The sequence below is a fragment of the Patella vulgata genome, chromosome 5 (assembly GCF_932274485.2).
Source record: "Patella vulgata chromosome 5, xgPatVulg1.2, whole genome shotgun sequence".
Classification (NCBI taxonomy): domain Eukaryota; kingdom Metazoa; phylum Mollusca; class Gastropoda; family Patellidae; genus Patella; species Patella vulgata.
Genome location: NC_065883.2, coordinates 61,124,352 through 61,151,356, shown reverse-complemented (window position 1 = coordinate 61,151,356; position 27,005 = coordinate 61,124,352). Strand labels below are relative to the sequence as shown.

At 36.5% G+C, this 27,005-nt stretch overlaps 2 protein-coding genes and 1 long non-coding RNA gene across 3 annotated transcripts; 2 read left to right on the top strand and 1 right to left on the bottom strand.

Moving 5' to 3' along the window:
- Window positions 1-11,616: 11,616 nt before the first annotated feature.
- LOC126821982 (non-homologous end-joining factor 1) lies at window positions 11,617-20,108 on the bottom strand. Its single transcript, XM_050550685.2, has 8 exons — window positions 20,016-20,108; window positions 18,639-18,934; window positions 17,606-17,818; window positions 16,772-16,910; window positions 16,185-16,246; window positions 13,774-13,888; window positions 12,910-13,076; window positions 11,617-11,919 (listed from the first exon to the last, which is right to left on the bottom strand). The coding sequence occupies exons 2-8, from the start codon at window positions 18,849-18,851 to the stop codon at window positions 11,821-11,823; spliced, it is 1,008 nt and encodes a 335-aa protein (XP_050406642.1). The 5' UTR covers window positions 18,852-18,934; window positions 20,016-20,108; the 3' UTR covers window positions 11,617-11,820.
- A 2,681-nt stretch (window positions 20,109-22,789) lies between these two features.
- LOC130012846 (alpha-amylase-like) lies at window positions 22,790-24,020 on the top strand (the record flags this gene model as incomplete). The annotated part of the gene is made up of 2 exons (XM_056100817.1): window positions 22,790-22,937; window positions 23,042-24,020. Coding segments are annotated over exons 1-2 (1,011 nt in total), but the record flags the coding sequence as incomplete, so codon positions are not given.
- A 2-nt stretch (window positions 24,021-24,022) lies between these two features.
- Window positions 24,023-26,149, top strand: LOC126821994 (uncharacterized). Its single transcript, XR_007680599.2, has 4 exons — window positions 24,023-24,098; window positions 24,506-24,679; window positions 25,099-25,333; window positions 25,790-26,149. It is a non-coding gene; the product is annotated as an uncharacterized LOC126821994 (long non-coding RNA).
- The last annotated feature ends 856 nt before the right edge of the window (window positions 26,150-27,005 follow it).

Sequence of the window (27,005 nt, the reverse complement as noted above, 5' to 3'; positions counted from 1 at the left end):
TATGGATGTTTTTGTAGGTAGTAACCAGGTCATTCCTGGTATTGCAAGTAGCAGTGCATTCACGAACAGCGTAACCTCCAGTGAATGGTGGCTCCCCTTCTTGTCTTAACACTTAACTTATAATTATCATAAACTAGGCTTCGAGTACCTCTCGAGTTTGCAATGAATCTAACGTTTACATGTGCATTAGCCATTTTGGAATGACATACAATTGTTGTTGTTGTTGTTGTTGTTGTTTATTACAGATTTAACGTCCAATACAATGAATATGATATTATGGACAGGTTGATTTAATTAAATTATTTACACTTGAAAATTGTTAAAAACACAAAATAAAAAGGTCCTCGGATTCCAAAAGTTTCTTAAAGCACACTTAAAAAATTCGCTGTCGTGAGAAGAGAGGGTTGGTCATCTTCTCCCTTTGTCATAATAAAGTTATAACAGGAGGTCCAACTGACTGATGTTTGGCGTCATCAGGGCGGATAGAAAAAAACCCGTGGGGAAAAAGAATCCGCTGGCTTTATGTGGAAAAGCGAAGTGCTCTCAGTAAAAACCACATAGCTGGACCCGTAGATTATTTACATATTAAAAGTGTTCGTCCAATAAGTTCCATGTTGTTAACAATTAACTAAAAGTTCAAGACTTCAAAGTTTAAAAGTTGTAAGCATTCCATTAGAGTTTTCCTTGCGTATGGCTCTCCACAGATAAAAAGTTACCTGAAAAGAGAAAGAAGAGCCAGCAGCAACACACACACACACACACACACACACACACCCGCGCGCACACACACACACACACACACACAAAAATAAACAATAAGACAAATTGAACCATTTATAGGAATAAATATATTTTTAAACACAGGTTAAATTAAATTGATTGATGTGCACTGTCATTGTTCATAATTATTATTATGGTTGTGTAGGTCCCTCTATTCCTTTATTTTGTCATTATTTTTCCCTTGTATATTATTATATTAAACAATGCAGCAGGCTGAACCGCCATACTGTCCTACAACAATAGTTCCTTTTCTGTAACTAGATATGTAGTTTCCTATCTTATTAAAGCATCCAGGTGGCTTAGGGGCCAACCTGGCCTACACAACCAGTTATCTTTCTTTGGCTAGTGCTATTTTAACGCAACTAATTTAACAGTTAATTCCCGATTCTGCTATGAATTTTGATATAGCTTCATAAATTTTATATGATATATAATTTGAACTTTCAACTATTTAATAAACTTTTATCATAAACAGTGTTCATCGTAATTAAGTATAAAATTTATAGTTCACGCATGTCATAGGTTAAATTGAACTGTTCATTCAATAATTAAAACAGAGTAAAACTCACTAATCTATAACTAATCCCTAATCCGCTTAATTAGTAGGGTTAGTCTGCTGGGAAAGTGAGAACAAACCGATGTAATGTTTAACGACTTAAATATGTATTCACGTGATATTCCTTCGATTTATACAGGAAATTTCTCAAATTATTGCCGCGTTAAGAAATGTCATAATATTTAATGTTTTAACTACACAACTCAACAAATGAAATGAAATGGGGTTTAACGTCCTACTGTTCTTCTCCGAACTGGACTAATGAAGACGGGCATGCGCCATACAGTGAGCTATGGGGGAAATTTTGCCCGGACAGCGGCACTACGGCCTACTCTTATATCGAATTCCAACTGTCAAGGGATCTTTTACATGCCCTTCAATGTGTATACGGGACCTCGATTTTTCGTTCCATCCGAACGACTAGACAGCTGTCCTTGTCAGGCCCTTTGTCCTGCATCACTGACAAGGGGGAACCACGCCGGAAAATCTGGATGAACTTTCTCGGCTAATGCAGGGATCGAACACTCGACCTCCAGCCATCGTCTTACTCACTTAACCACCGTGCCCCCCCCCCACCCACAACTCAACAAATATAACTACGTAGACGTAGAATCTGTTTTATAACAGTGATATCCCTACAATTTATCACCAATCTGATTAAACACACATCTTATTTCGTTTCGTTTTTTAGTTCAAAATTTCATTTTAGTAGGATCTGGACAAGTTGTTCTATAACCCGCGTTCTGGATGATATGAGGGATTAGCCAATGAAACGGTCTGTTACGGCGAGTTTTTGGCGTGAGGTGCACGGAAATGTAGGTTACCCACTAGAGACATCAACGCTGATAGGTTAATCAAATGTATGACCCCTCACGCAACCTTGCACCACAACTGGTCAGATCTTCATGTAGTAGAAGCCATCGAAGTATAAAAAAACGAAACGATATATAGATCTGTATTTTAATAAGATTGGATTTATACAAATGACTAGCGCGTTCATAAATGTGATAATGTTTTGAATATTTTCTGGTACGGAAAATGTTTGTCACCCCGTTTGAATTGTGTGAAATTAACACTCAACTGACTGAAAATAAGCAGTTTCGATTGAGCAAATAAATTATCGTCTTATAGTAAACTTCAAAATCCTACCTCCGTATATACTCGTATTAGATCGTGGCTATGTACACGTCAAGAATAATACCCTAATATTTAACCGGAATTTTACAATTGATGTCACGCGAAGTTGCAATGCACGCGCTCGAGCATGGCACTTGTTTAAACTTATATGACACTTTTAGTCATTTCACAACAGTTTAATTTGAACTCTAGCATTTACTTAAAGAGTGGCGAAAATTAAGTGATAATGACGCCCCATATTTCTGATAATTTAGTGCTTTATGGGTAATGCCACGTGCCAAGCGCTCATTAAGAGTCTCTGGTTAAGGCCGTTTGCAGCCCTTATACTTCACTACACCCTTATAATACCATTGAAGACTGGGGTTTGTTTGAACTTTCAATAAACCATAAAAAGAGAAACTGAGTCTTTTATAGTTTTCAATGAATAACATTTCTAAATGTAATGATATCAAGTTTTTAAAAAGAACTAAGACATTTCCGGCTGAGTTAAATAAATGTATTTATTCTGTGTGTAGAAGCAGTTATTCAACTGTGAAGGGGTACTTCAACATCTCTCGTTGTGATTTTTAAAAAAAATATTTTTGGAGAAAAAACGCCTTTGTATAGAAAATTAATGATATTTTTCTCAAACATGGTATGAATAATAAATATCAGTAAACATGAGGGGTGTAATATATTCATCTTGTATGCTATTTAGACCTATTTTCTGAGATACAAATAGAAAAATGAAACCAGAGTTGACAGCCAACAATGCGTAAAACCCCAATTTCGAAAATGAAGACTTAATGTAACCTAGTACAATAATTTCGAAATTATAAAAAAAAATATATAGCAAACTATGCATAATATACATGTAGTTGTTATTCAATTAATTTCAAATACTAGACAGGGTATGTTGTGAGGGTAGTGGCTTTCATAATCACTTTAATTGCGGTTAAACTAAATTGTTAAATTTTTAAGGTTAAATAGTCCATTGAGGCATAGAACGTTTGTACCCTAAATATATATATTTTAAAGGGAATCAGTGTATCTCCCTTGATAGTAGAAAAACGTTTATTTTGGAAACCAAACACATGTGATCACATCTAACATAACCTGCAGATATTTTTAATAACGCAATAAAAAGATGTGGCGCCGTTTAAGCCTGTTAGTTGCGTGTTTCATTTTATGCTTAAAGTCACGATGTTTCGGTAATTCGAATGGCACTGTTTGTACAATTTAACGCCTTTTAATTGTGTAAAAAGTGTGTGAAATGGAACAAATAAAAGGATATATTGGCTGCGTCCGGAAATCACATTGCTTAGATGATCTTGCAAAAATTGAATTTTGATCATGACAGTTGACATCCGGTATGGTTCACGGTTCAGTGCTGGTACATCAAATATTTTTATAATATGTTACTTGATATTGCCAGATTTAGTCAACTGGGTTTTGCATTTTAACTATTGAGTGCATTTTAAAATTCGCTTGTGTCTGAGTATATACCATGGGAAATATGTGACTGCTCTTTTAAATATAATAATGGAACAAGGAAATAGGCAATACGTCTTTAGTGAACGAAATTCGTCATACGTTTCATTCTTTTGTTGCAATACAATGAATTAGATTTAACGTGATATTCTTATAAAAAGAAGGTCCTGTTCAGTTTTGTCATGCGATCAAGATTGATTCTGATGAATCTGATTAAAACTAAAAATAACAGTCAAACGGATAACAAATCAAAATTACCAATTTCATATTCAAATAGGGGTATTAAACTTTAAAACCTCATTCTATTATCAACGTATCTGCTATTGGAGTAATAGTATACTAGTATATAGGTTCTAGTTAGCTGTAGTGTATAATTATTACAGATTACAATTTCCTGGATGGACATATGCTTGTTATACTCTTTCACAATCAAATTTCATAGCATTCAAGCAGTTAGTAAATTAGAAACAAAAACAGACGCCACTGAAAACACGTAGGGGTTACCCAGAACCCTTTTATAAACACCGATAAACTTATATCAATTTAAAATAAATTCCATCCTGTTAAACGATAACTACGCAAACGATGCTTTGGCCACTATCTAGTAGTGTATAGTAGCCTACTGAAAAAATAATACTTCGAAAACCCTAACCTTGCTGCCTCCCATACCAAAACAGATTATGACTGGGAGCAATTTTCGTCTTTACGCTTATCTATTGAATGTCAGCTTTGATCCAGCTGAACAAGCTACTGGTAACAGGAGACTCGACAAAGGCAAAACAAAAAAGAAATCTTCAGGTAAAGTCCTGATGACTTGTGATCGATAGAGAGGAGATGGTGGCAATGAACTACACTAGTAATGACATTGATGTGTTTTTCTAGTTGTTTTGGGTGTATAGGTAATCCCTTACCAAACAACCTTAACGCTAGCCTGTCAACCACGATGAGAGATTACGCGCCACTACGATCTAATCCTTTAGTATCGTTCTACCTCCGATATATAACAGCCGACAGATTAGGCCTGTATCAAACGGTTTCATGTTACATCACCAAGGATTTTTGATGGCAGATAGGGATAAACTTCCTCTGCCCCGGTAAGATTACCCATCGTTACTTTATACCTTTATCGCGAACACCAGGTATTGTAATGGGTATTGCCAATGCGAACACTGCCGGTACTGGTTAACCAAAGGTTATCTGATTGATGACATATGACATTATTGCTTTGAACCAATAAGAAAATATCGGATCATCCGAGGGGTTTTATATACTTGAATGACAATGAGGAGAACATGGCTTGTTTGTTCAAGACTCTGGTGTGATGATTAATGCGCTGACTCTTCATTAAAACCACATTTGTCTATTGACGAAACAAGACCAGAAGTCGGTTAGGCCACGTTAAAGCGGGAAATCATGACTGAAGCAGAAGATATCCGGTTTGACAGATTCTACACCCCTGAAGTCCACGACGATTCACGCCCGAGTAATACGACGTCTTTAGTGTAAACGATAGCATAAAGTTGGGATATTTGAAACAGACTGATTGAAACTGGAAGATACAAGTAGCGACCTCTATAACGTCTGTTTGTTCTGACTTCACTGATATGAAATCAAGTGTAAAATGGCGGAGGTTCACGGTGGTGTGAGTCACTTACTACACTTACCCACGGTTCAACAATACCAGGGCCTTCACGGATTTACAATTCTAGATAGCTGACGCGATAACGCCGTACTATATCATCGTCAAATCGGAGTGCCTCAAGCACCAACACGTGCATACACGTCACAGGTCAATACACCTTTTCCCTCCCTTCAGTTAAAAAAAAGCTTCAAAAGGTGAGGGCAATATGTATTGTATGTTATCATATATTACAATCTAGTGGCTCCCACGTTTGTTAACTCTCTTAGTATTTGTTATGGAATATTCACATGCTGAGAATTGAATGGCTGACCTCGTACGACGGTATAGCAATAAAAATAGTTCAGCATTCGCCATTCTTTTTATTAACAACTATAAATTTTAAACAACAAAGTGAAGCGCTTCTATCAACTGCCTAGATCAGACGGCCCCTCCTTCCATTTCTTCACATGTAAACACGCCTAGGTAATTTTACTGACAAGCAAATGACAGAGTACCTGAGACGAATGTTTTTCGAGATGATTTGACATTAATTAACACCGACGACGAGCACTGTCACCATTGTCCAAATACGTCAAAGAATTTACAATATTTCATTTTTATTTCCATTTTCTTGAGTCTTATTATTTGTACTATGTTCCTCATCGACTTTTCTTGAATGGGAGAAAGGGGATTATGTACAGGTCTCTGATATAAAGTGACACCGGGAAAATAGACAATGGCAATATATGATTTTAGATTTAACAAAATTTAATATTCAGAATATTAGAAATATGGCATAAGAAACTGACTGGTGCCACTTTGAATTAGTTGTGCTCATAGTGGGAATGTGAAAAAAATGAATCGCATCAAGAATTTAGATTTGCAAGATTCGAATATGAATGGATAATGTGCATTTTTTTTTGTTTTTTTTTTGTTTCTAAATTGATAATAGAAAGTCTTATGGAACACTTTGGTTCCAAGCCTTCTTCAAAAGTGTGTGTCCTCATTGCTTCCATGCCGTCTTCAAAAGTCTTTGTCCTCATTGCTTCCGAGCCTTGTTCAAAAGTGTTTGTCCTCGTTTGTAAGTGTGAAAATGATAAACACAATTAAGAGTTTCTTTTTCAAAAGTCTCCAAAATGTTAAAGTCAGGATCTGGTAGATATATGGATTGCGTGGGTAGCCGTTTTGTTGCTACTATTTTTTTTATATTAAACAATTAAACAACTTTTGGTGACTAGTGTTGTTGGTAATTGCCCCTTGAACTAACCCCTAAACAATACCTTCAGACGGACACAGTTAAGTTTTTGCTTAATTACACCACCATAACTTTGTCGCCCGAAAGCTAACACACCATCTGAACGGGTTTGCAAGCATTTCCACCACCTTTTTGTTTGGTTAAATTGAAGCCAACTGTGCCACATGCGCATCTGTAATCAATTATAACATATAACCGACAAAGTCAAAATCTTTGGCCTGGAGCTTATTTGATGGTAAAAAGTAGGGGTAGGGCCGTCTGTCCAACCTCGTGGGTTTTCTCTGGGTCGTTTGCTTTTCTCCAGTTGCTGAAGTCCCCAAAAGACCTTGTTTGTGTCGAGTGGACCCCCCCCCCTCTCCCCTCTCTCTCTCTCCCTCTCTCTCTCTCTCTCTCTCTCTCTCTCGCTAGCTCGCTTTCTTAAATCTACCCGAATATCTGAATTGGAACGTCTTAAGATTTTTCTTCTCGAAGGTAATTGTTTATAAATAATCATAATTGGTTCCTGTGGCTTAGTTATTGTTTTTAGACATGGTCAGAATTTGATAATTAGTACCGAACTATCGCTCAGAATATTACGGTATTTATAGAAAGCAATGTTAAATAACATATATTTTTAACAATATAAATGTTTCAAAACAGACATGCACCGAATACGGAAATAGAAATTTTGCAATTAAATTATATATGGTAACGGTTTCTTATTTTAGTCAAAGAAATAATTAGGCCTATAGTCGCTGGAATGCGACATATCGGCGTGCACAGAAAAGATCCCTTGGCTTGGGATTCGATAAAAGAGTAGGCCGTAGCGCAGCCGTCCGGACAAAATTTCCCTCATACCACATTGTATTGCGTACGCCCGTCTTCATTAGCCCTGTCAGAGCAGATAAATAGAGCGTTAAACCCCATTTCCTTTCATTTATTTTATAAAACATTATTAACCCAAGCAGTTGCGGTACCAGCCGTGTTCTTGCGGGTTCGAATACGTGTCTGAGAAGAGTAGAAAAAAAACCCCATGAAATCCATTTATCAGGTTAGGGATAACTTTGGTGGGGTTTATATGGTCCGTCATCAATGCAAGTGACAAGAGTAACGTGTTAGAAGACTAAAAATGATCTGAAAAGTGCCGACGAAGCGTGAACCTCATTCCAGTAATTTCGGATCACCATTTTCAGTTTTAGTTGTGAATGTATCGTAAATCGGCATCTATAATTTATATCTATATATATAAAATCAAAAATATATTTTTAGGGAAAAACCAAAACGGTTCATTAAATTAATGTGCGAAATATTAAATAAAGTTATTCGTGCATAGTTAATATCCCATTTACAAACAATTGTTGAAAGGACTAATATTTATTGACAAATGTTAGAAAAAAAAAGATCAGGTTAATATTTATGATCAATTAATAATGTGATTAATTTTTTTTCTTTTCTTTTTTCTTTTTACGCCTTATAACCGATTATCGATGTATGGAAACGTTTATTTACACGTGTTTATTGGAAAAATTATAATTAAAGCTATAGTTAATCCCAAAACTCCGAAATAATAAATAGACCGATCGATAAACCTCATTTAGTCTTTTAGTTTAAACATTTTTAGAAATAAGTCGATCAATAGAGTGGGCCTATCATTCAAACTCATATTTGAAATGACTACATTTACCAGGAGTGCAATTCGTTACGCATCAAAATTCATCTCGAATCGAGTTACCTTAGTGAGCTATATAATCGGTGTCATTATGAGAGTTTATTAGAGTAATTTTCCAATATGATTGTCACAAGTTATAAGGTCTTTAAGATTTCGAGTGGCGTCGGTCGCGATGTAAACGACAAAACATACTATTGCTTTATGTTAATCGCGCAAGTTATAAGGACCGTTTATGCGTTATTGTAAAGTGTATATTATGGTTGATTGTTATCAGTTTAAAATGAAAAGATATCGGCCTGTAATATGTATTTAATATACACGAATATTGTCATTTTAATCCACTTATGACCATAATAGTCGGCACGCGACTCAAAAATTACACGAAATTAGAACTCCGATGAACTGAAGCAATTTGTAAGACACCTTTCTTTCACTAGCAATATGCCATTTTACGGTGAACATGACCCTTATGACCGGGTAGTAAACAAAATGAAATAGTTATATGAAAGACAGAAATCTTTCCCGTTTTGGTTTTGGTTGGCCAACACAACTCCCTTCTCATTTCTCCATTCTCTTAAATTTAAAGTCTGGTAAATGGATAGATGAAGTGACAATTGACACCTATTTATTACAGTGGAATTATTTGTAAAACATAACAGTCAATTCCAGTTGACCCAATCAATTATCGACAAATGCAAGAAGTGACCTACTATTATAGTGTAAGGTATTTTATCACCAGCGTTTTTTTAATCTCATTTGAAAGCTCGTAAATTGAATATTAAAACGTTCATATCTCTGGGGTTTTGCGGTAATAATTTAGCCATGTCAGATGTAACCGTATACATGTTTTCAATCAAATAAAAAAAAAAAATCGACAAAGAGTCACAGGGCACTAATAATTCTTTAAGTGGGGTAACAGGGCACTAATAATTCTTTAAGTGGGGTAACAGAAAAAAGCAAAAAAGAAACGGGTATAAATTTAAATAGATTGGTATACATTATGTATTAACCAAAACAAGCCTGTACCTAGGGCACCAAGGAAGGGAGGGGAGCAGTGCACAAACTTTCGTCCAGTGCCAGATTTACTATTGTGCAAATAATGAAGCTGAACCAACGCCCACGGAGGAGGGTGTGGTGGGGGCAGTAGAGGCCAAAATATTAGCTTGTTGGTTTCAGAATAATTTCTTAAAATTTTAATCTCGTCTAAGAATTATTTTTTCACAACTGAATTGCCCTCCGATGTTTATCCACAGAAAGAATAGTTTTAAAAACTTATGCCATACCTCGTTCTACCAGTGTAATATATTATAGGCAATATGGTAAATTAGATCATAAGGTCTGTCATTTGGGTTAAGTGGCGTGGTTTCGATTCCCGGTTTGTACGTGACAAAGAGTAGGGTCGCCTTTCCAACCTCGTGTGTTTCCTCCGGGTCCTCCGGTTTCCTCCCACTGCTAAAGATCCCTACCCACAAGCAAATTATTGAAATAAAATTGAACCATCCATATAGGCAATATCGTAAATTAAGTTTGCCTAATTTCTGTAATTCTATGCTCATCTGCGATCAGAGATACATTAGATTGTGTTGTTCCTCTAAAAAGGACAAGATTAATTATTTTCTTCTCTCTGCAAAATAGGCTTCCGCCATTCTTTGCCCAGAATGTATATAAAATGGTAAATTTACATGTAGTTTCTACAATTCCAGTTTGTGACCAACTAATCCAAAACACATCGTGTTGATTTGTTGGGGTTTTTTTTCTCTAAAATGAAATATTTTTTAGCTAGGGTAGGATCATGTGTATGCTAGAACTTTGCATATAGTTAAACTATACTGCCATCTCGCATACAAACCGTCTAGCGGTCTAGCAGTAGTTTCGAAAATGAGATAAAATAATCAATATAATAAAAAATCAGCTTTCTCTATTTTTTTTCTAGGGAATTGGGTTAGTCAATATTTACGTGTACGATGTGCTGAAGGATTAAGATCCCATTTCACGTTGTAGAAAATTTTGATAATATTAGTTAAGATTGTCTTGATTTAGCTGCATTCTACACACTCGAGTAGTTTCCTTTTTATATTCATACTCAAATTCTTCAGCATATTTAATATCGTATATTTTCAAATTTTTATCAACTGAAGTTAAGCTTGGATTATTTTGATGTATAAACTATATCCTCGTCTACATGATCATAATATGGCTCACTTCTCTCAAACTGGGTCGTAGTTCAAAAACTCCAATTACATACGTTGTTCAAGGGAAACCACTCCATTAAACACAACGAATATTATTGTGACGTCAATCCAAATGGCCTCTTACTTCAATATGAAAACACATGCTAATCTGTGGCCTGTAACATTTATTTGATTCAAATTCCGATAATCTTCGTGTTTATATTATAACCACAAAGCGGCCAATATGTCACGTAATCATGTGATAAAATCTATTGAAGGTGGTTGACCTCGATTATTTTCTTCCCCCGTCAAGAAATCTATTGGTCATTTTCGTTCATGATTACCCCAACTGCACGCGTACGTCTATTTACTTCCTAGTTCTTTCGCTTCCAACTTATGAATATTCACCACCTAGAAAATATTATAAATCAAAAGGGGGGAGGGGAATAGAAGAACATGGTTTGGCAATACAAAAAACATATTTTGGTCCTCCAGCAATTCTTACCAGGACAGCGCCTAGGAGAAAGCCTATACATTTAAAAGGGTAAATTTCCTTCAGATATGTCCTCAGATGCAAGGTATTCGACTTTAAACTTTCAAAATTTTCTGAGGAGACTTTATGGTTAGTCACGCAGAAACAGGGACTGCCCGCCACCTGCTCATTTTTCTGTACAAGCCCCTGTTCTAAGTGTTGTAGGCGTGTCTGCAGTGGACAGCAATATTTGAAACAAATAAAATATAATAAAAGAGAGAGAGAGAAATGGGGTTTAAAGTCCACTTGACTCAAACCAGGTCATTTCGGGACTAACATATGGTTCAATTTTATTTCCATAATTTGCTTGCGCGTAGGGGTCTTTAGCAGTGGGAGGAAACCAGAGGACCCGGAGAAAACCCACGAGGTTGGACAGGTGCCCCTACTCCTTGTCACGTACAACCGGGGACTCAAAACCACATATAATAAAAGACAGTACCAATTAATAAAGTGATACTTATTAAATAATAAATATTTTTATATCAATGAACAATAAAAAAAAAAATTAATCTAGCACAACAATTTACTATTTCATGATTTACTCTAACTTATATAATCTTAAAAAATGAAATAAAAATGAAATAAAAATGAATATGATACACTGTAAATAAAGAATGAAGGTGTTTCTGTGAAATATTGGTATATATATATCAAAATGCCATTTTTTTCTTTTTTTTAGCCTTTTCTTGTTTTTTCTGCTCTTCTTCTTGTAATTGGCGTTCTAGTCGTTCTCGGCGTAATAATTCTTCCTGTAAAAAAAAAAAAGATTGGTTCATTTCTGTGTTGTCTTTTTTACAATTAAAGAGAGCGGTACTCGTGTAGTAGAAACATAATAGAAAGGAGGAAGTGTGTATGTGAACACCCATGACGGAGGGATGTATGTGAACACCTAAAGGAACAGACAGCCATGGAGTTTATGGTCAAGTTAACACGATACTTTGGTCATTTTGAAACTAAAATATGGTTATTTATACTAATATCACATTTTTAATGCGGAGTTGGAGGATTTTGATGAATAACAGGTTCAGACACCTGGGAACCAGATTTGAAATGAAATATGGTTTAACGTCCTATTGTTTTGCTCCGACTGGGCTAATGAAGACGGGAATATGCCATATAGTGTGCTATGAGGGAAAATTTTGCCATGACACCGGCGCTACAGCTTACTCTGATATCAAATTCCAATTGCCAAGGGATCTTTTACATGCACGCCAAACTATACATTTTCCTTTGCCAGGCCCTTGGTCCTGCACCACCGATAAGGAGGAAATGAGGACCCACGCCGGAAAATCACAATGAACTTGCTCAGCTAATGCCGGGATCAAACACGGCACCTCCAGGTTAGTGAGCAAACATCTTACTCACTGAGCCACCGTGGCTCCCACCAGACTTGAAAACTCCTGGGATTTAAATAAAATGGAAATGGTGTTCTAGAACAACCAAGAAGAAGTGATGCTTTTTGACACCCAAGGATGAAGTGTGTATCTGAACATCACTGAAGAAAGGAGGAATATCATGGATTAACTTGGGAAGGATGTATCTCACCAAGTCATGAAGGAAAGATGTATGTGAACAAGTAGGTAGGATGTATGAAAAGACACAAGGCGAGAGGGTTAATATGTACACACCAATAAATAATAATTGTCATGAATAAAGATCAATAAGGATCAGAGCCTTGAGACTCAAAAGCAATTGATTATCTTTTAGCTCAATTAAATGAGTTGCTTACACAATCTTACCTTAGCTGGTGAACTTTCAGGGGTATTATTAACAGATGATTTTGGAGATTCCGCCTTGGTTTCTGTCATGGATGGTGGTAATCTATTTGACCAGGAAGCTACACTTGGTTCTTTAGGAACATCATCAGTTAAACTATCAGCATCTTCAAGAGATTCATCAGCTTTTCCTACAAACAAATCAAATGGAAATTTAATTCATATGGAAGTAGAACTACTTCTCCTGGATAACTGCCATTAAGTCCATGTACGTATGCAGATGCATAGTTATAAATAGATTTTGTTTACAAGTCTAAAACCCATTCAACTAAAACCCAATTGTAGAAGAGGTTTTTCATCTGGGTTTCTCTAGATATTGGTGTATATTTTAATTTGTTAAAGATGCATTATGTAAGATTTAGATAGAGAGCTGGCCATTCTTGCCATAATAAAATTAATAGTTTACAAATAGATAATGAAAGATACTCAAACAAAGCATGGAAATACACCTACAAAGCAGCTATGCCTCAACTGTAGCTTATCAAAAAGGGAAAGTTGGATGTTGACCAAATTTAATAAGGATCTAGGATCCTTCAATAAATCTAATCTCTGCTGTGTTTATAAACACTGAGAATAAATATAAAGTCAATGGGATATCAAACTTTAGCCTCTAAAGCATCCACAAGCAATTGTAGATGCCAGATCGTTGGGAGGAGGGACCAATGACAAAATGCGACTACATTTCAAATTGGGCGTATAAAAGAAATGCTTTTATTAATACTATTCTGACTTACTTTTAATAGGTGATTTATTAATTATAACTTTTAAGAGTTAATTTATTTCATTATAACTTGCTTTTAAGAGGTGATTTATTGAATTAGAACTTACTTTTAAGAGGTGATTTATTAATCCAGGCTTGTTTTATCATTACAGCTTCATATAATTTACCTCCTATCTCATTAAATACATACATTCCTTTCTTTCTCATTTCAGCTTCAAAACCCTGGTAATATAATTCATCTTTAGTTTGCATATATACAGAGTTCTTTTGGGGGTCATTTCTACCAGCTGATGTACAACTGGGATTAAAGATAGGTTGCCAGGCAATGAAACATACGCCCACAGCAGCTATATCGTCCGGGCAGTCAACAAGAGTTGTCGCATATTTTTACTTTTTTCGGTAATGAAACATTTATAATACATTAAAATCTGATTAAGAGTAACAACTCATTAAGTAATTATCAGAAAACCATTAGAATTTGTTTGGTTTTTATAAAGTTTTGCCCCATGCTAATATTTAGTATACAAAACTTTTAACATCATGGATTTAGCTGTTCAAGTCATAAAGATTCATTGAAAATCAATGTACTTGTTTGTCTCAAGATCTTAAACTCTGTGTACCAATCTAAAGTCAATCGGATGATAACTTTAGCCTCTAGAGCCTCACAAGATTTTTCAAAATGATCAAGGGCCATAACTCTGGCAGTAATTATCCGAAATCGTTGAAAATCAATATGATTCTTCATCTCATAACCTCAAACACTATGTATAAATTTAAAGTCAATCGGATATTCACTTTAGCCTCTACAGCGTCCACAAGATTTTTCAAGGTGTTCAAGGGCCATAACTCTGGCAGGAATTATCGGAAATCGCTGAAAATCAATAGGCTTCTTCGTTTCATGACCTTAAACACTGTGTATAAATTCAATCGGATATTAACTTTAGCCTCTAGAGCGTCCACAAGATTTTTCAAAGTGATCAAGGGCCATAACTCTGGCAGTAATGAACGGAAATCGCTAAAAATCAATAGGCTTCTTTGTCTCATGACCTTGAACACTGTGCATAAATTTAAAGTCAATCCGATATTAACTTTAGCCTCTAGAGCGTCCACAAGATTTTGCAAAGTGATCAAGGGCCATAACTCTGGCAGTATTTATTGGAAATAGCTGAAAATCAATAGGTTTCTTCATCTCATGACCTTAAACACTGTGTATAATTTTAAAGTCAATCAGATATTAACTTTGACCTCTAAAGCGTCCACAAGATTTTTTGAAGTGATCAAGAGCCATAACTCAGGCAGTAATTATCGAAAATCGTTGAAAATCAAAAGGCTTCTTCGTCTCATGACCTCAAACACTGTGTATAAAGTTGAAGTCAATCGGATATTAACTTTGACCTCTAGAGCATCCACAAGATTTTTTGAAGTGATCAAGGGCCATAATTCAATCGGATATTAACTTTAGCATCTAGAGCGTCCACAAGCAATTGTGGACGCCGGACGGACGGGGGCGACGACAATTTACGACCACATTTCAATGTGGGCGTATAAAAATGTCTGACTGAGATATGAAGGCGAATACTCAATTGAAGGTTCTGCAGTTGAATAATCTCAATAATAGTGAAATTTGAGTAAACAAGGTTCGACTTCTTCATGGGAGCTATGGTGGCTCAGTGAGTAAGATGTTGGCTCACTAACCTGGAGGTCCCGTGTTCGATCCCTGCATTCGCTGAGAAAGTTTATTGGGATTTTCCAGAATGGTTCCTCCTTGTCAGTGGTGCAGGACCGAGGGCCTGGCAAGGGACAACATATAGTAATTCGGATGGAACAAAAAACTAAGGACCCATGTACACATTGGTGTGCACGTAAAGATCCCTTGGCAGTTGGAATTTGATATAAGAGTAGGCAAAATTTGCTAATAGCACACTGTATTGCGTATTCCCGTCTTCATTAGCCCAGTCGGAGCAGAACAGTAAATCTCATTCCATTTTTGATTTCTTCGTAATTCTGGTAACACAATATCTGTATTTGCGACTGGCAGAACTGTGTTTGGACACAATTCTGTGTAATTTGATTGCAATTCTGTTAGTTCGGAATGTTCTGGACTGACAATCCAACACCCACTATTTGCAATATCCCAAATCTTTATTTAGTTATCATTAGAATATTGTATCTATTTGTTGTGATGAGTTATAAAACTAGTCTAAGTAAGTGTCACAATTGAGAATCAGGGCTATTGTTTCCCTAATGACATCCCATGACCAAGTGGTGAAAATGCCCTTTCCATATTATGATAGCAAACTTGAGACAACAAACCAAGGTCCTGTGTATACTATTCACAGAATGTTAAAAGATCCTTTGAGTGCCGCTGTCAGGGCAAAATGTCCCTCATAGCATACCGCATGACGTATGCCAATCTTTATTAGCCCAGTTGGTGTAGAAAAGTAGGATCGATTTTAATTTATCCAATACTACTAGACTAGGCAAAGATACAAATTTGAAAGTAAACATGAATACGTACAGCAGATACATTCATATTGTGGAAAAATCCTATTGCATTAAATGGTGGTGTAACTAAATATCCTGAAAAATATAAACATATTTAGTCAAACCTTAATGATATATCTATAAAACATAAAAGTAGTTAATAGTTTCAATTTTAATGGCAGTCAGTCACTTTAAGACTTATCTGTGCTTGATCGTCAGTTGAGGTAGTTTTAATTCCTTTGCAAACTATAATGTTGTGAAAGTTGAATCTCTAAATCAGTCTAAATCTGGGAGATTGTTTACCCCCAATATTGTAGTTTTGCTTTCTTTATAAAAATCAAAGATGTCTGTGTGTGTGTATATGTTCACCCATCACGCTTCGTCATCATGCTCCAGCCCCCACATAATATGCGGTATCAAATTAAACAGTATGACCCTGTGAATTATTTAGGCAATCAAAGCCGGATATCTTGCTAGTGTTATATTATAATCGATCTGAGTATATTTTAATGTGGAATAATCTGTGAGAAATTAGATATTGTCTGAAAAATGATAATGACTGATTTTTAATAATATTATAAAATTGTTTTTTTGTAATAAGTGGGTGGGGTGGGGGCTTACTTCTACTGATTCTGGCACCCTGTGACTTGTAATCTTCAATTTCTTTATCTTTTTTATAAATAATACTAAATAATTCTTGTTGACGACGTAACAATTCCGAAACCATAGCCATAAGAGGTACTGTGAGATTTTCTTTAGCCTGAAATTAAGATGGAATATTTACATTTCTACTAAAAGAAATGCAATGCAGCCAATAAAAAGAATAGCCATTATTCAATGCACACAAGGAACAATGATAAGCATTCTTATTATTCAAAATACATAAAAAATAGGAGTTGAAATGCATTCTTTAAGTAGAATTTTGATGATTAAAAACAAAAGAGTACCCGGTAGGTTAGATACCATCATGGCCTTGATGTTCAAGGATAGAAATGAGATATCATTCTGATGGTGATCGACAAATACAAGACATTAATGGATAATCCTCAAGGTTCTATGCATACCATTTAGACACATAGTTTATGAAGGACAATGAGAATTAAATTTTTGAAAAAAATGGACATCCATTAGGCTATGTCAAACAGAAATGAAATGAAATGGGGTTTAATGTCCTGCTTTTTTTGCACCGACTGGGATAATGAAGATGAGCATACGCCATGCAGTGTGCTACAAGGAAAATAATGCTCGGACAGCAACACTACAATCTACTCTTTATTTTGAATTTCAATCGTGCATGCCAATCTGTACAAAAGATCTTGTTTTTTCATGTTTTCATAAAATCGTGTAAAGCGACTTCTTGCAACCTTCCACTGCCCCAACAAATAAACAACTTTTTTTTTCAATGCAGTAGACCAAAAGAGCAAATACCCCCTCCCCCTACAATTTCATACTCACCAATTCACTATCTGCTGGTTCACAAACAAATTTCCAGATAAAAGGCATTCCAGCTAATTGTGAATTAATTGACATAATACAATTCTGACCGCCATCTTCACAGTCTTTCATTGTCACAGATAAATGATCATCTTGATTCATCGGAATGTTAACATTTTGATTAATTTGATCTAAAACTTTGGTTAATGGTGCCTCTATACTTGGATTCAATTTCTAAACAGAAAAACAATGAAAGTTATGTTTCAACCATAAATTATTAACATGTAATAAAAAACAATCCAGTTTTTTATTTGGATATCTTCGTTCTTGATAAAACATATGGTGCTGTATTAATATTGATTCAGAAAGTTCTGGTGAACAGCTCTGGATCAGTGGGACACATGGGACAAATATTCCATGGTCCATACACAACTACATGTATGTATAATTTTATATTCTGTATTCAAAGACCTTTAAACAGCAATTAAAAAATACTAAAACAAACAAAGCAAGGCCCCAAAGTCAGCAAACTGTCCAGTGATGAGCAAATCAAGCCATTCTAAACTTATTTAAATTAAAGACAACTATCATCCACAGTCTTCGACATTGCAAACAAGAATTACTTGATACTTTAAATCAACATTGATATGAGGAGGGTTGGGTGGCCGAATGCTTAACGCATGCGCGTTGGATCAGGTTTGTCATTGAGGCAATTGGCGTGGTTTTGTTTCCCCACTTATACGTGACAAGGTGTAGGGTCACCTGTCCATTACGTCATATGTGGGTTAGGGTGAGGGTTAGGACCGACAGATTTCATCAGTCTCAAGATGGGCTAGCACTAACCCTAACCCTAATGCACAATTCACATATGACATCATATGTGCAGGATCATCTCCGATCTAGCGCTCTCCAACTCCTGGTTACACATGGGCAATGGAACTTTTGTGACCGAGACTATATATTCTGCTGTTAGTAGCTTTTTATAAAAAAAGATACATATAGTCCTAGCCGCCTACATATTTTCCTTAGTAAAAAATCTTTTAACAACACAAACCTGAATTCTCTTTTTCAATTCTTGTTCTTCCATTTTTTCGTGCCAAAAAGAACACAGGTCAGTGATCAGTACCTCATAAGAATTTTGTGTAAAGAAAGTTTTTAACAAATAATTTCCACTGACAAGAGTTAGTTTCCGCCATGTTGCAACTTTTAGATCTGGTTTAAATCTTCTTCTCCAGTCTGATTCCGTTTCTAATGTAACTGCTGCCATTTTTAAAATGTTTTTATCCTTTGGTATTCAAGAGTAAGTTTTATTCTCAAGTAGGCTATTATTTTGTTTATTTGTTGTCTGACCTTAAAATATAAAATATAAAAGTTCATTAAATGGTCCATCCCATATTGTTCCAGTTAGGTACAAATAGTGACAGGTGTTGAGCATTGGGCTCGGAATGCTTAGACCTACTCTTTCTAAAACATCTGGTAACACTTCTCATTTGCAGAGTTCAGTCAGATAACTAAAGAAAAATTGTTGAACTATCTATTTGCTTATCATTAGAGCACATAGAAGGCATCAGAAAACATAATGGGTTAAATGTAATTTTAGTTTTCACCACTTTTTGGCAGGTCTGTTATTTAAATATAAAAATCCTTTACAATACAAGTTGGTCCATAGACAAAATTTAAATCATTCTCAATAGACCCATGATGTAATAAGATGGAGAAAATTAAGACAGCAGAAGATGGAAATGAAATGAAATGGGGTTTAACGTCCTACTGTTCTGCTCCTATACTGGGCAAATGAAGACGGGCATATGCCATACAGTGTGCTATGAGGGAAATTTTACCCGGGGCAGCGGCACTATCGCCTACTCTTATACCGAATTCCAACTGCCAAGGGATCTTTTATGTGCATTCCAATTTTTACACGGGACCTTGGTTTTTCATCTCATCCAAAGGACTAGACAGCTGTCCTTGTCAGGCCCTCCGTCCTGCATCACTGACAAGGGGAAACCACATCGGAAAATCGGGATGAACTTTCTCGGCCAATGCTGGGATCGAACACCCGACCTCCAGGCTAGCGAGCCAGCTCCTTTACCCACCTAGCCTCCGACAGAAGATGGAGGTACTGGGTATTGGCCTACTAGGCCTAGTACTAGTCTGATTTTTTTCAAAGCATTTAGTTACTGTATTACTATTAGCACAACTTGCAGAATCAGATACATTCATACATTTACAGAAGGATTAATTATTCTGTTTATTCACCGTACTCACGTAGGCCCACTGGGGGCTGTACAAGAATGACAAACTAAATATTCAAAACATGATATGTTATTTATTATATGCTGAGCTAAAGAATTTATAATATGCTACTGTATTAGTAGTTTGGTCATGGTTGCTTTTGATTCCGTTGGCTTAAGAATAACTTGAAACTTACAGTAAGTTACAGACAGTGCAGCCACTTCTTGTTTATTTTCTCCACCTTTATAAAGGGAGATAACCACAATGTTTGCGGAGTTGTTTTATCGGATTGGTCATGGACTATAGAGCGTTATTTGCATTTCGTTGTCTACTGGATCTACAGGGAAAATATAATTACATACTATACTTGCACCCGCCCTTGACTGAAAATGTCACCAGCGCCCCTTGCATCAACAGTGAAAAACGGACATATTCTGGTCATTGTTCGTCACAAATACAATTTGTCTGGCAGTATGGTTGATAGATAATTGGCACAAAAGAATAAATTAAATCATAAATTAATCTTTTAGAAGTAATATGGGGACAGACTTGAATCGAGGGCCAAGGGGCCTATCGGCTCCGATTGGAAATACATAATTTGACATATATTTTTTTTTTCAAAACAACTAAAATAATTCATCTTTATATCCACTGAAAAATATATTGGCCTCCATAGGAGGAGAAAAATAATTGATTGATGAGGTGCAAGAATAGTGAATCAAACTAGAGTGCTAGGCCCCCTAGGCCTATTCTTCGCCGCCATAGGATTAGGAGCCCAACGAAACCAGTGGGTCCAAGGTCCCAGAAGCTACAGAGTCCGGCCTTGATTATTTTAATACGGGGCTAAATGCGAAATCAGAGAAAATTGGGTACGAGCCACAATCATTCGGCCACCAGCAGCGTTGACTGGTTCCCTATCCCAGGGAGGCCCAAGAGCCAACAAAAAAGGAGGGTTAATCGATAGAGCATGTGTATACGTAAATTGAGCGCGATTGGATTTTAGTTTTGTCGGATCTGCTTGGAACAACAGAAGGGCATCGATAGAGAGAGAGAGAGAGAGAGAGAGAGAGAGAGAGAGAGAGAGAGAGAGAGAGAGAGAGGGGGGGGGGGGGGCGGGGGAGGAGGGGGATTGTCATTGAGGCAATGTGATGATCACACTGACTCGGGCTTTTTCATGAAGATTTGAGGTAACTATTTCGAAATTCGAGGTAACATTTTCAGAAATGAAGACACTTTTTCAAAAGAGAGGTCTTTTTTCGGAAGGGAGGCATATCTCTAACCCCGCTATATATATCCTGGTAGAAAAAGTCATCGGATTCAAGCGTTATCAACAATATTTTCGGTTTATTTTGTTTTTGCATTTATTCGGTGCTTATACTCAGTAATGGAAACTTTTCATACAAAGAATACAAATCCTGTTCCATACCACTGAGTGGCCCGTCCATTCAACTGGGTCATTCGTTCATGCATCTTCGACAGATTTGTTATTAAAAAAACCACAGGTGACCAATTTTATTCATTGACGAGATTTTATTTTTCAAATTTGACGCAACCAAACATCAAGATTCAGCGAAAGTTTACAGAACAAAGGTTAGTAATCTGTTTTGATTTTTTTCTTGAGAAGTGCGATTAAATCCGGGTCAAGGTGTAGTTATGATAATATTTTTAAGTATTGTTCTTTGCTGTGCAAATTATTTATCTAAGATATTATTACTTAATAAATAGATGATTTATTTATCTAAGCTATGATTACTAAATACGCCGTACATTTACCTGGTCTTTACGCTGTGTAAATCTTAAAACTTGCTTGTGTGTAGGATTTTTCATAAGAAAATGAAAATAATATATTTCATAGGTAAGCTATACATTTTACATAGTCTACTCAATTGCATGCAGTGTCGGATTTACCGATAGGCATGACCGGTTGAAGCCTAGGGGTCCCCCCACCCGGTCAAGGTCCGTATAAGCTTTTCTGGCTTGCACTGTAGTCTTATACACCATCATCCTCGGCTTTGCTTATTTATTTTCCAAACACACTTTTATCGTTCTGCAGTCATAAGGGTGTCATAAGTGGAATAGCCTAGGTTCACTCTTCATGTAAATCCGACCCTGGTTGCATAACGAATGTTCTCTTTTCTAATCTAAGGGGAGTTAAGCGGTTACTTATGTTAATTTCTAGCTCGTCAAAAGAATAATTATAATTCATTACGCTGTATTAAATATTTGAACTAATCTAAAAAAAAAAATGCTATACAGGATGGTGTCAAGCTACAGAAAGTATTTTTTTTTTTTTTAAAAAAATCAGAAAAAAACCGCCTTTTAATTGCAGCCATTATTCTGACATTTCTTGTGCAGTCGTCATCCGGTATATACACTAATCCAAACTGTGATGGAAAACAAGTTATAGTTCATCTTTTTGAATGGAAATGGACAGAAGTTGCTGCTGAATGCGAAAACTTTTTATCAAAAACGGGATATTGTGGTGTCCAGGTGGGAATTATTTATTTATTTTATTTTGCACCATATATACTTGAAATTAAGACAGAGCAACATTATCAGTTTTTAAAACGACGCATATTTGATGATACCGCAAGATAAACGGTCGGGATTGATATACCTGGAGATTTTACCAAAGTTACAACATATTTTTGTGAATCTTTATTTATTTAGCTGCTTCAGTTTTATACTCTGATATATGCCATAATATCATGAAATGATGTTTTAATCTTATGGATCTTTGGGGTGTCCATGCGTTATATCTAAAGCTATTGCCGTCTTCATTAGCCCAATCGTTGCAGAACAGTAGGGCGTTAAACCTCATTTCAGTTCTGCAGCAATTATAGTGTTATACTGCAAGCGACTTATTGTTTGTTAGTTATAGGCCTAATGTTTCCTCCCAATATTGAAACTATGCTTTTAGAAGGTTTTGTAATAAATATGCGTTTCATTTTGTTTCCATTGTATAGGTTTCTCCAGCGAATGAACATGTCGTAGTCCTGAGTCCTCATAGACCATGGTGGGAAAGTTACCAACCAGTTAGCTATAAGTTAACCAGTAGAAGAGGTAACGAAACAGAATTCATCAATATGGTTCAACGATGTAATGCTGTTGGCATCCGGTAGGTTTATACTGTTTTTACCATTGCTATTCAGACATGCAGTCTATTATTCAGTTCGTATCCAACTGTTATCCTATCTAAGTAAACATTTCCCTATATTTCAGAATATATGTCGATGTTCAGATGAACCACATGGCAGCTGGGGATCGTCATGGGAATGGTTCAGCTGGTTCCTATTTTGACGCTACAAGACTCTCATTTCCGGCAGTTCCTTATTCCAGAGTGCATTTCACGCCGAGATATCTGTGTCCCTCTAATAATGGTGATGTCAACGATTATACAGATGCCAGGAATATTAGAAACTGCAACCTCGTGGCTTTAACAGATTTATACCTTTCATTGTCTTACGTGAGACAAAAACTGATTGACTTCTTGAATAAACTAATTCGGATTGGGGTGGTTGGATTTCGATTGGATGCGGCAAAACACATGTGGCCCAGTGACATCAAAGCTATCCAAAATGGCGTAGCGGATCTACCCTCTGGTAGCAGACCTTTCTTCGTCTCCGAAGTTATTGACAATGGCGGAGAGGCCATTTCTGCACAAGAATACACCGAATCTGGCTACGTCACCGAATTTAGATACGGTAAACAAATAAACAATGCTGTGAGAAGTTTCGATAATTTTCGGTCGCTGATTGACCCTGCGCTCAATATGTTAGATTCCAAAAATGCTTTAGTGTTTGTCGATAATCATGACAACCAAAGAAATGAGGGTGCCGGAAGCTCTATCCTGACATACAAACAACCAAACATGTATAAAATGGCTGTAACCTTTACGTTGGCCTACGAATATGGCTTCGTGCGAGTAATTAGCAGTTACAATTTCAGTAATTTTGACGATGGTCCGCCACACAATGAAGATAATACAATTAAGAATGTTGAAAGATCAGTAGATGGTTCCTGCACCAATGGATGGATTTGTGAACACCGATGGCCACAAATTGCAAATATGGTTAAATTCAGAAACAAAATGGCCGGATTGAGCGTTCAAAATTACATAGTATCTTCAGAGAGTGTATCATTTTCCCGAGGTCAGAAGGGTTTCTTTGTCATGACAAAGTCAGGAATTCTGGATAAATGGATTTATCGGTGGATGGTAATGGCAGAGCTCGAGTTGTGTTTTGGCCAGAACAGGAACCATTCATGGCATTCATGGTAGGTTAGTATCTGAAATTGAATTGTCAACCCAACAAACTTCATAACAAACCACTCCGTGAATGTAAGTTTCTTTAACAATAACTTATTCCAAATATAAATGTATTTTTTAAGACGTCTAATTATCGAAAATTAAATGTAAGGAATTGTTCACGAGAATTCGTTAAACACCTTGAAACCACTAATGTTAATGAAATAGTGTACATTTCAGGAATAGTTTGACAGATGTATTTCAAAATGTGCAGGCCTATACCTATACAACTTTCCATCCACAGTCGCCTAGTGGTGCTTTCGCTGCAGTTTGTACCTTGGTAAACTCTACAAATCCAACAGATGGAACCGAACTATTCATCCGAAAATAAACATCTGTGGTGTCGGTTATCCAACTTCTTGTATATTATTCTATTACAGGCGGCAAGAAACCACGTAACAGAATCCATAAGCATTGTCGTAATAGATCCATCCATCCGCTGTTACCGTCCTTGCCGAGGCGTTGGAGGAGGACCGTTATTCTCATTAAAGTTGAGACCCAGTTTGGACAGAACGTGTTTCTACGAGGCGGTATAGATCACAGTAAACGATCAGGTACAATAACAACATTTTATTCCAGTAACGGAAGAAGGCTCCTCAAGAGTTTCTTTCTTTTCAACATCTTAAGAAACATTATCGACACACTATTCTTTTAAGCAGGGTCGGATTAGAGCGGCGGGGAGGGGGGGCTGTCTGACTGGATTGTGGGGACCCCAATCTCAAAAGGGAGCCCCCCATAAATAAATGACCAGACCAAAATACCCCCCCCCCCTTTTCGTTATCGTTGCAAGGATTCCAGTGACCTTTTCAGCCAGGGACCCCGTGCAAGCTCAATCCGGTCCCGCTTTCAAGTAATTTTCAAGTTGTACAAATTTTGCAATATGTCATTCCAATACGACATAGTTGTTAATTACCTCAATCGACAGAATTATCTAACAACGTCGTCCCTTTAAATTATGCAATTAACTTTTCAGGTTGCACCAATCTTGCAAGTACGAGTCAGTGTGCTATTCCAATACGACATCGATCTATGGGAACATCGGCAGCCTATGCGAGCTTTAACACGTGGTCTAAGGGCGACGAATACGTAGACTGGTTCGGCAAAGAACCAAAACAATTTGGAAGAGTTAACGGTAAAAAAGCCGAGGGTACTCCATTATTGTGGACTACAGACGATGAGACAAGTGGTAGTTATAGCTCTTTTAACACGTAAGTTAATGCCCAGATTTCATTCAATGGATTCTTTTTATGAATATTCCCATTGGGTTTGCGAAAAAGTAATAAATAGCTACTCTATTAATTTCAGAGATCCCAAAAGTGGTAGTAATTGCCCTTTTATTAATGTCCATGTTTCATAAAATGGATTTTTTAAATGAAGGTTGTTATTAGGTTTGCTTAATTTTTAGCGCAAAATTATAGATCACATATCTCAAAAAGGTAATTATTGTTTGTGATTTGGCATGTTTATTTATTTTATTTTTTTTTTTTTTTTAATCTCAATTCGCCATAATGAGCTAGACGCAACCTTGTGAACTGAACAATTCAATTAATAAAGTGGTGTCTAAAATTTCAGTTAAAATGAGGTATGTTTCCAGCTTATTGTTGAATTTGTCACTACGACTACACTTAAAGAATAATAATAGATCGGTTAACTGTCTCTTGCAGGTATGGACCAAACTATTGGTTACTTGATGTCGATATGTTTTGCAGCAAATCGTACAACGGTTGGTTTGAGTTTAAAGCTCTGATTGACAACAATTGGGAGAGTAACATCCCAACCACACAGTGTTCCGGAACATCCTCATACCCATCTTATACCTCATCCAATCATTTTGCCAGATGTGGTTATTTAAATGTATATCAGTGGGATCAAGGGGACTGCCTAATTACGAAATTGTAAATTTGACAGCATAATGCAGACTAATAATCATCCTATAGGTCATCTCGTTGTGATGAAAATATCTCTATGAATTTGAACATTTCATTTCATAGTGCAGTGAGGAAGTGACTACATGTATATGAATTTATATAATTGTAAACATTTCAAATAAATATTGTTTAAATCTATGTGATTTTTAATCCGTTTAATTTATCTACTGACACTCGATTCAGTCAACACAACCCCAGTGGTGCACAGTGTAGGTTACTTTTTTTGTTACTATCCCCAGAACCAAGAATAAGAGAGAAAGAGAGAGAAGTGGGGTTTAATGTTCACTCACACAAACTGGGTCAGTTCAGGACTATCATACAGTCAGATGACCGTTCAATTTTTTTTCAGGAATTCAGTTACGCGTATGGGTCTTTAGCAGTGGGAGAAAACTCACGAGGTTGGGAGAGAGAGAGAGATACAGAAATGAGACGGGTTTTAACGTCCACTCGACACAGACTAGGTCATTTCGGGACTAACATATCGTTCAAGACCCGGAGAAAACCCATGAGGGGAATCGAAACCACGCCACTTCACTCAATAACAGACAATCTGATTCAACACGCACGTGTTACCCATTCAGCACCACCACCACCACCATGAGTCCGAGAGGTTCCACCAGACACCATCTCAAAAGACATGGCTGCGCATATACCGGACTTGGCCTCTACACCACGACTGGCTTTTCTAGCAGACATGTAAAATATCCCTTGGAAATTTGAATTTTAAAATTTAAAGAGTAGATTGTACTTGTAGGTAGCGCTGCTGGTTGGGCAAAATTTCCCTCATACATGTACTGTAGCACACTGTATGTCCGTCTTCAATAGCCCAGTTGGAGCAGAACCATAGGACAATAAACCCCATTTCATTTCTGTCAAATTCTACATACATGTATCTCTGTGTCGGTGGTGCAGGACCAAGGGCCTGGCAAGGGACAACATATAGTTGTTTGGA

What these genes read in the sequence shown, in the direction of transcription:
- LOC126821982 (XM_050550685.2), bottom strand. Translation starts at nt 18,851, where the DNA reads ATGGCAGCAGTTACATTAGAAACGGAATCAGACTGGAGAAGAAGATTT. An exon ending in AATTGAAAAAGAGAATTCAG is followed by an intron (nt 17,819 to 18,638) that starts GTTTGTGTTGTT and finishes TTTTCTGTTTAG; the next exon opens with AAATTGAATCCAAGTATAGA. An exon ending in ACAATATGAATGTATCTGCT is followed by an intron (nt 13,889 to 16,184) that starts GTACGTATTCAT and finishes TTATATTACCAG; the next exon opens with GGTTTTGAAGCTGAAATGAG.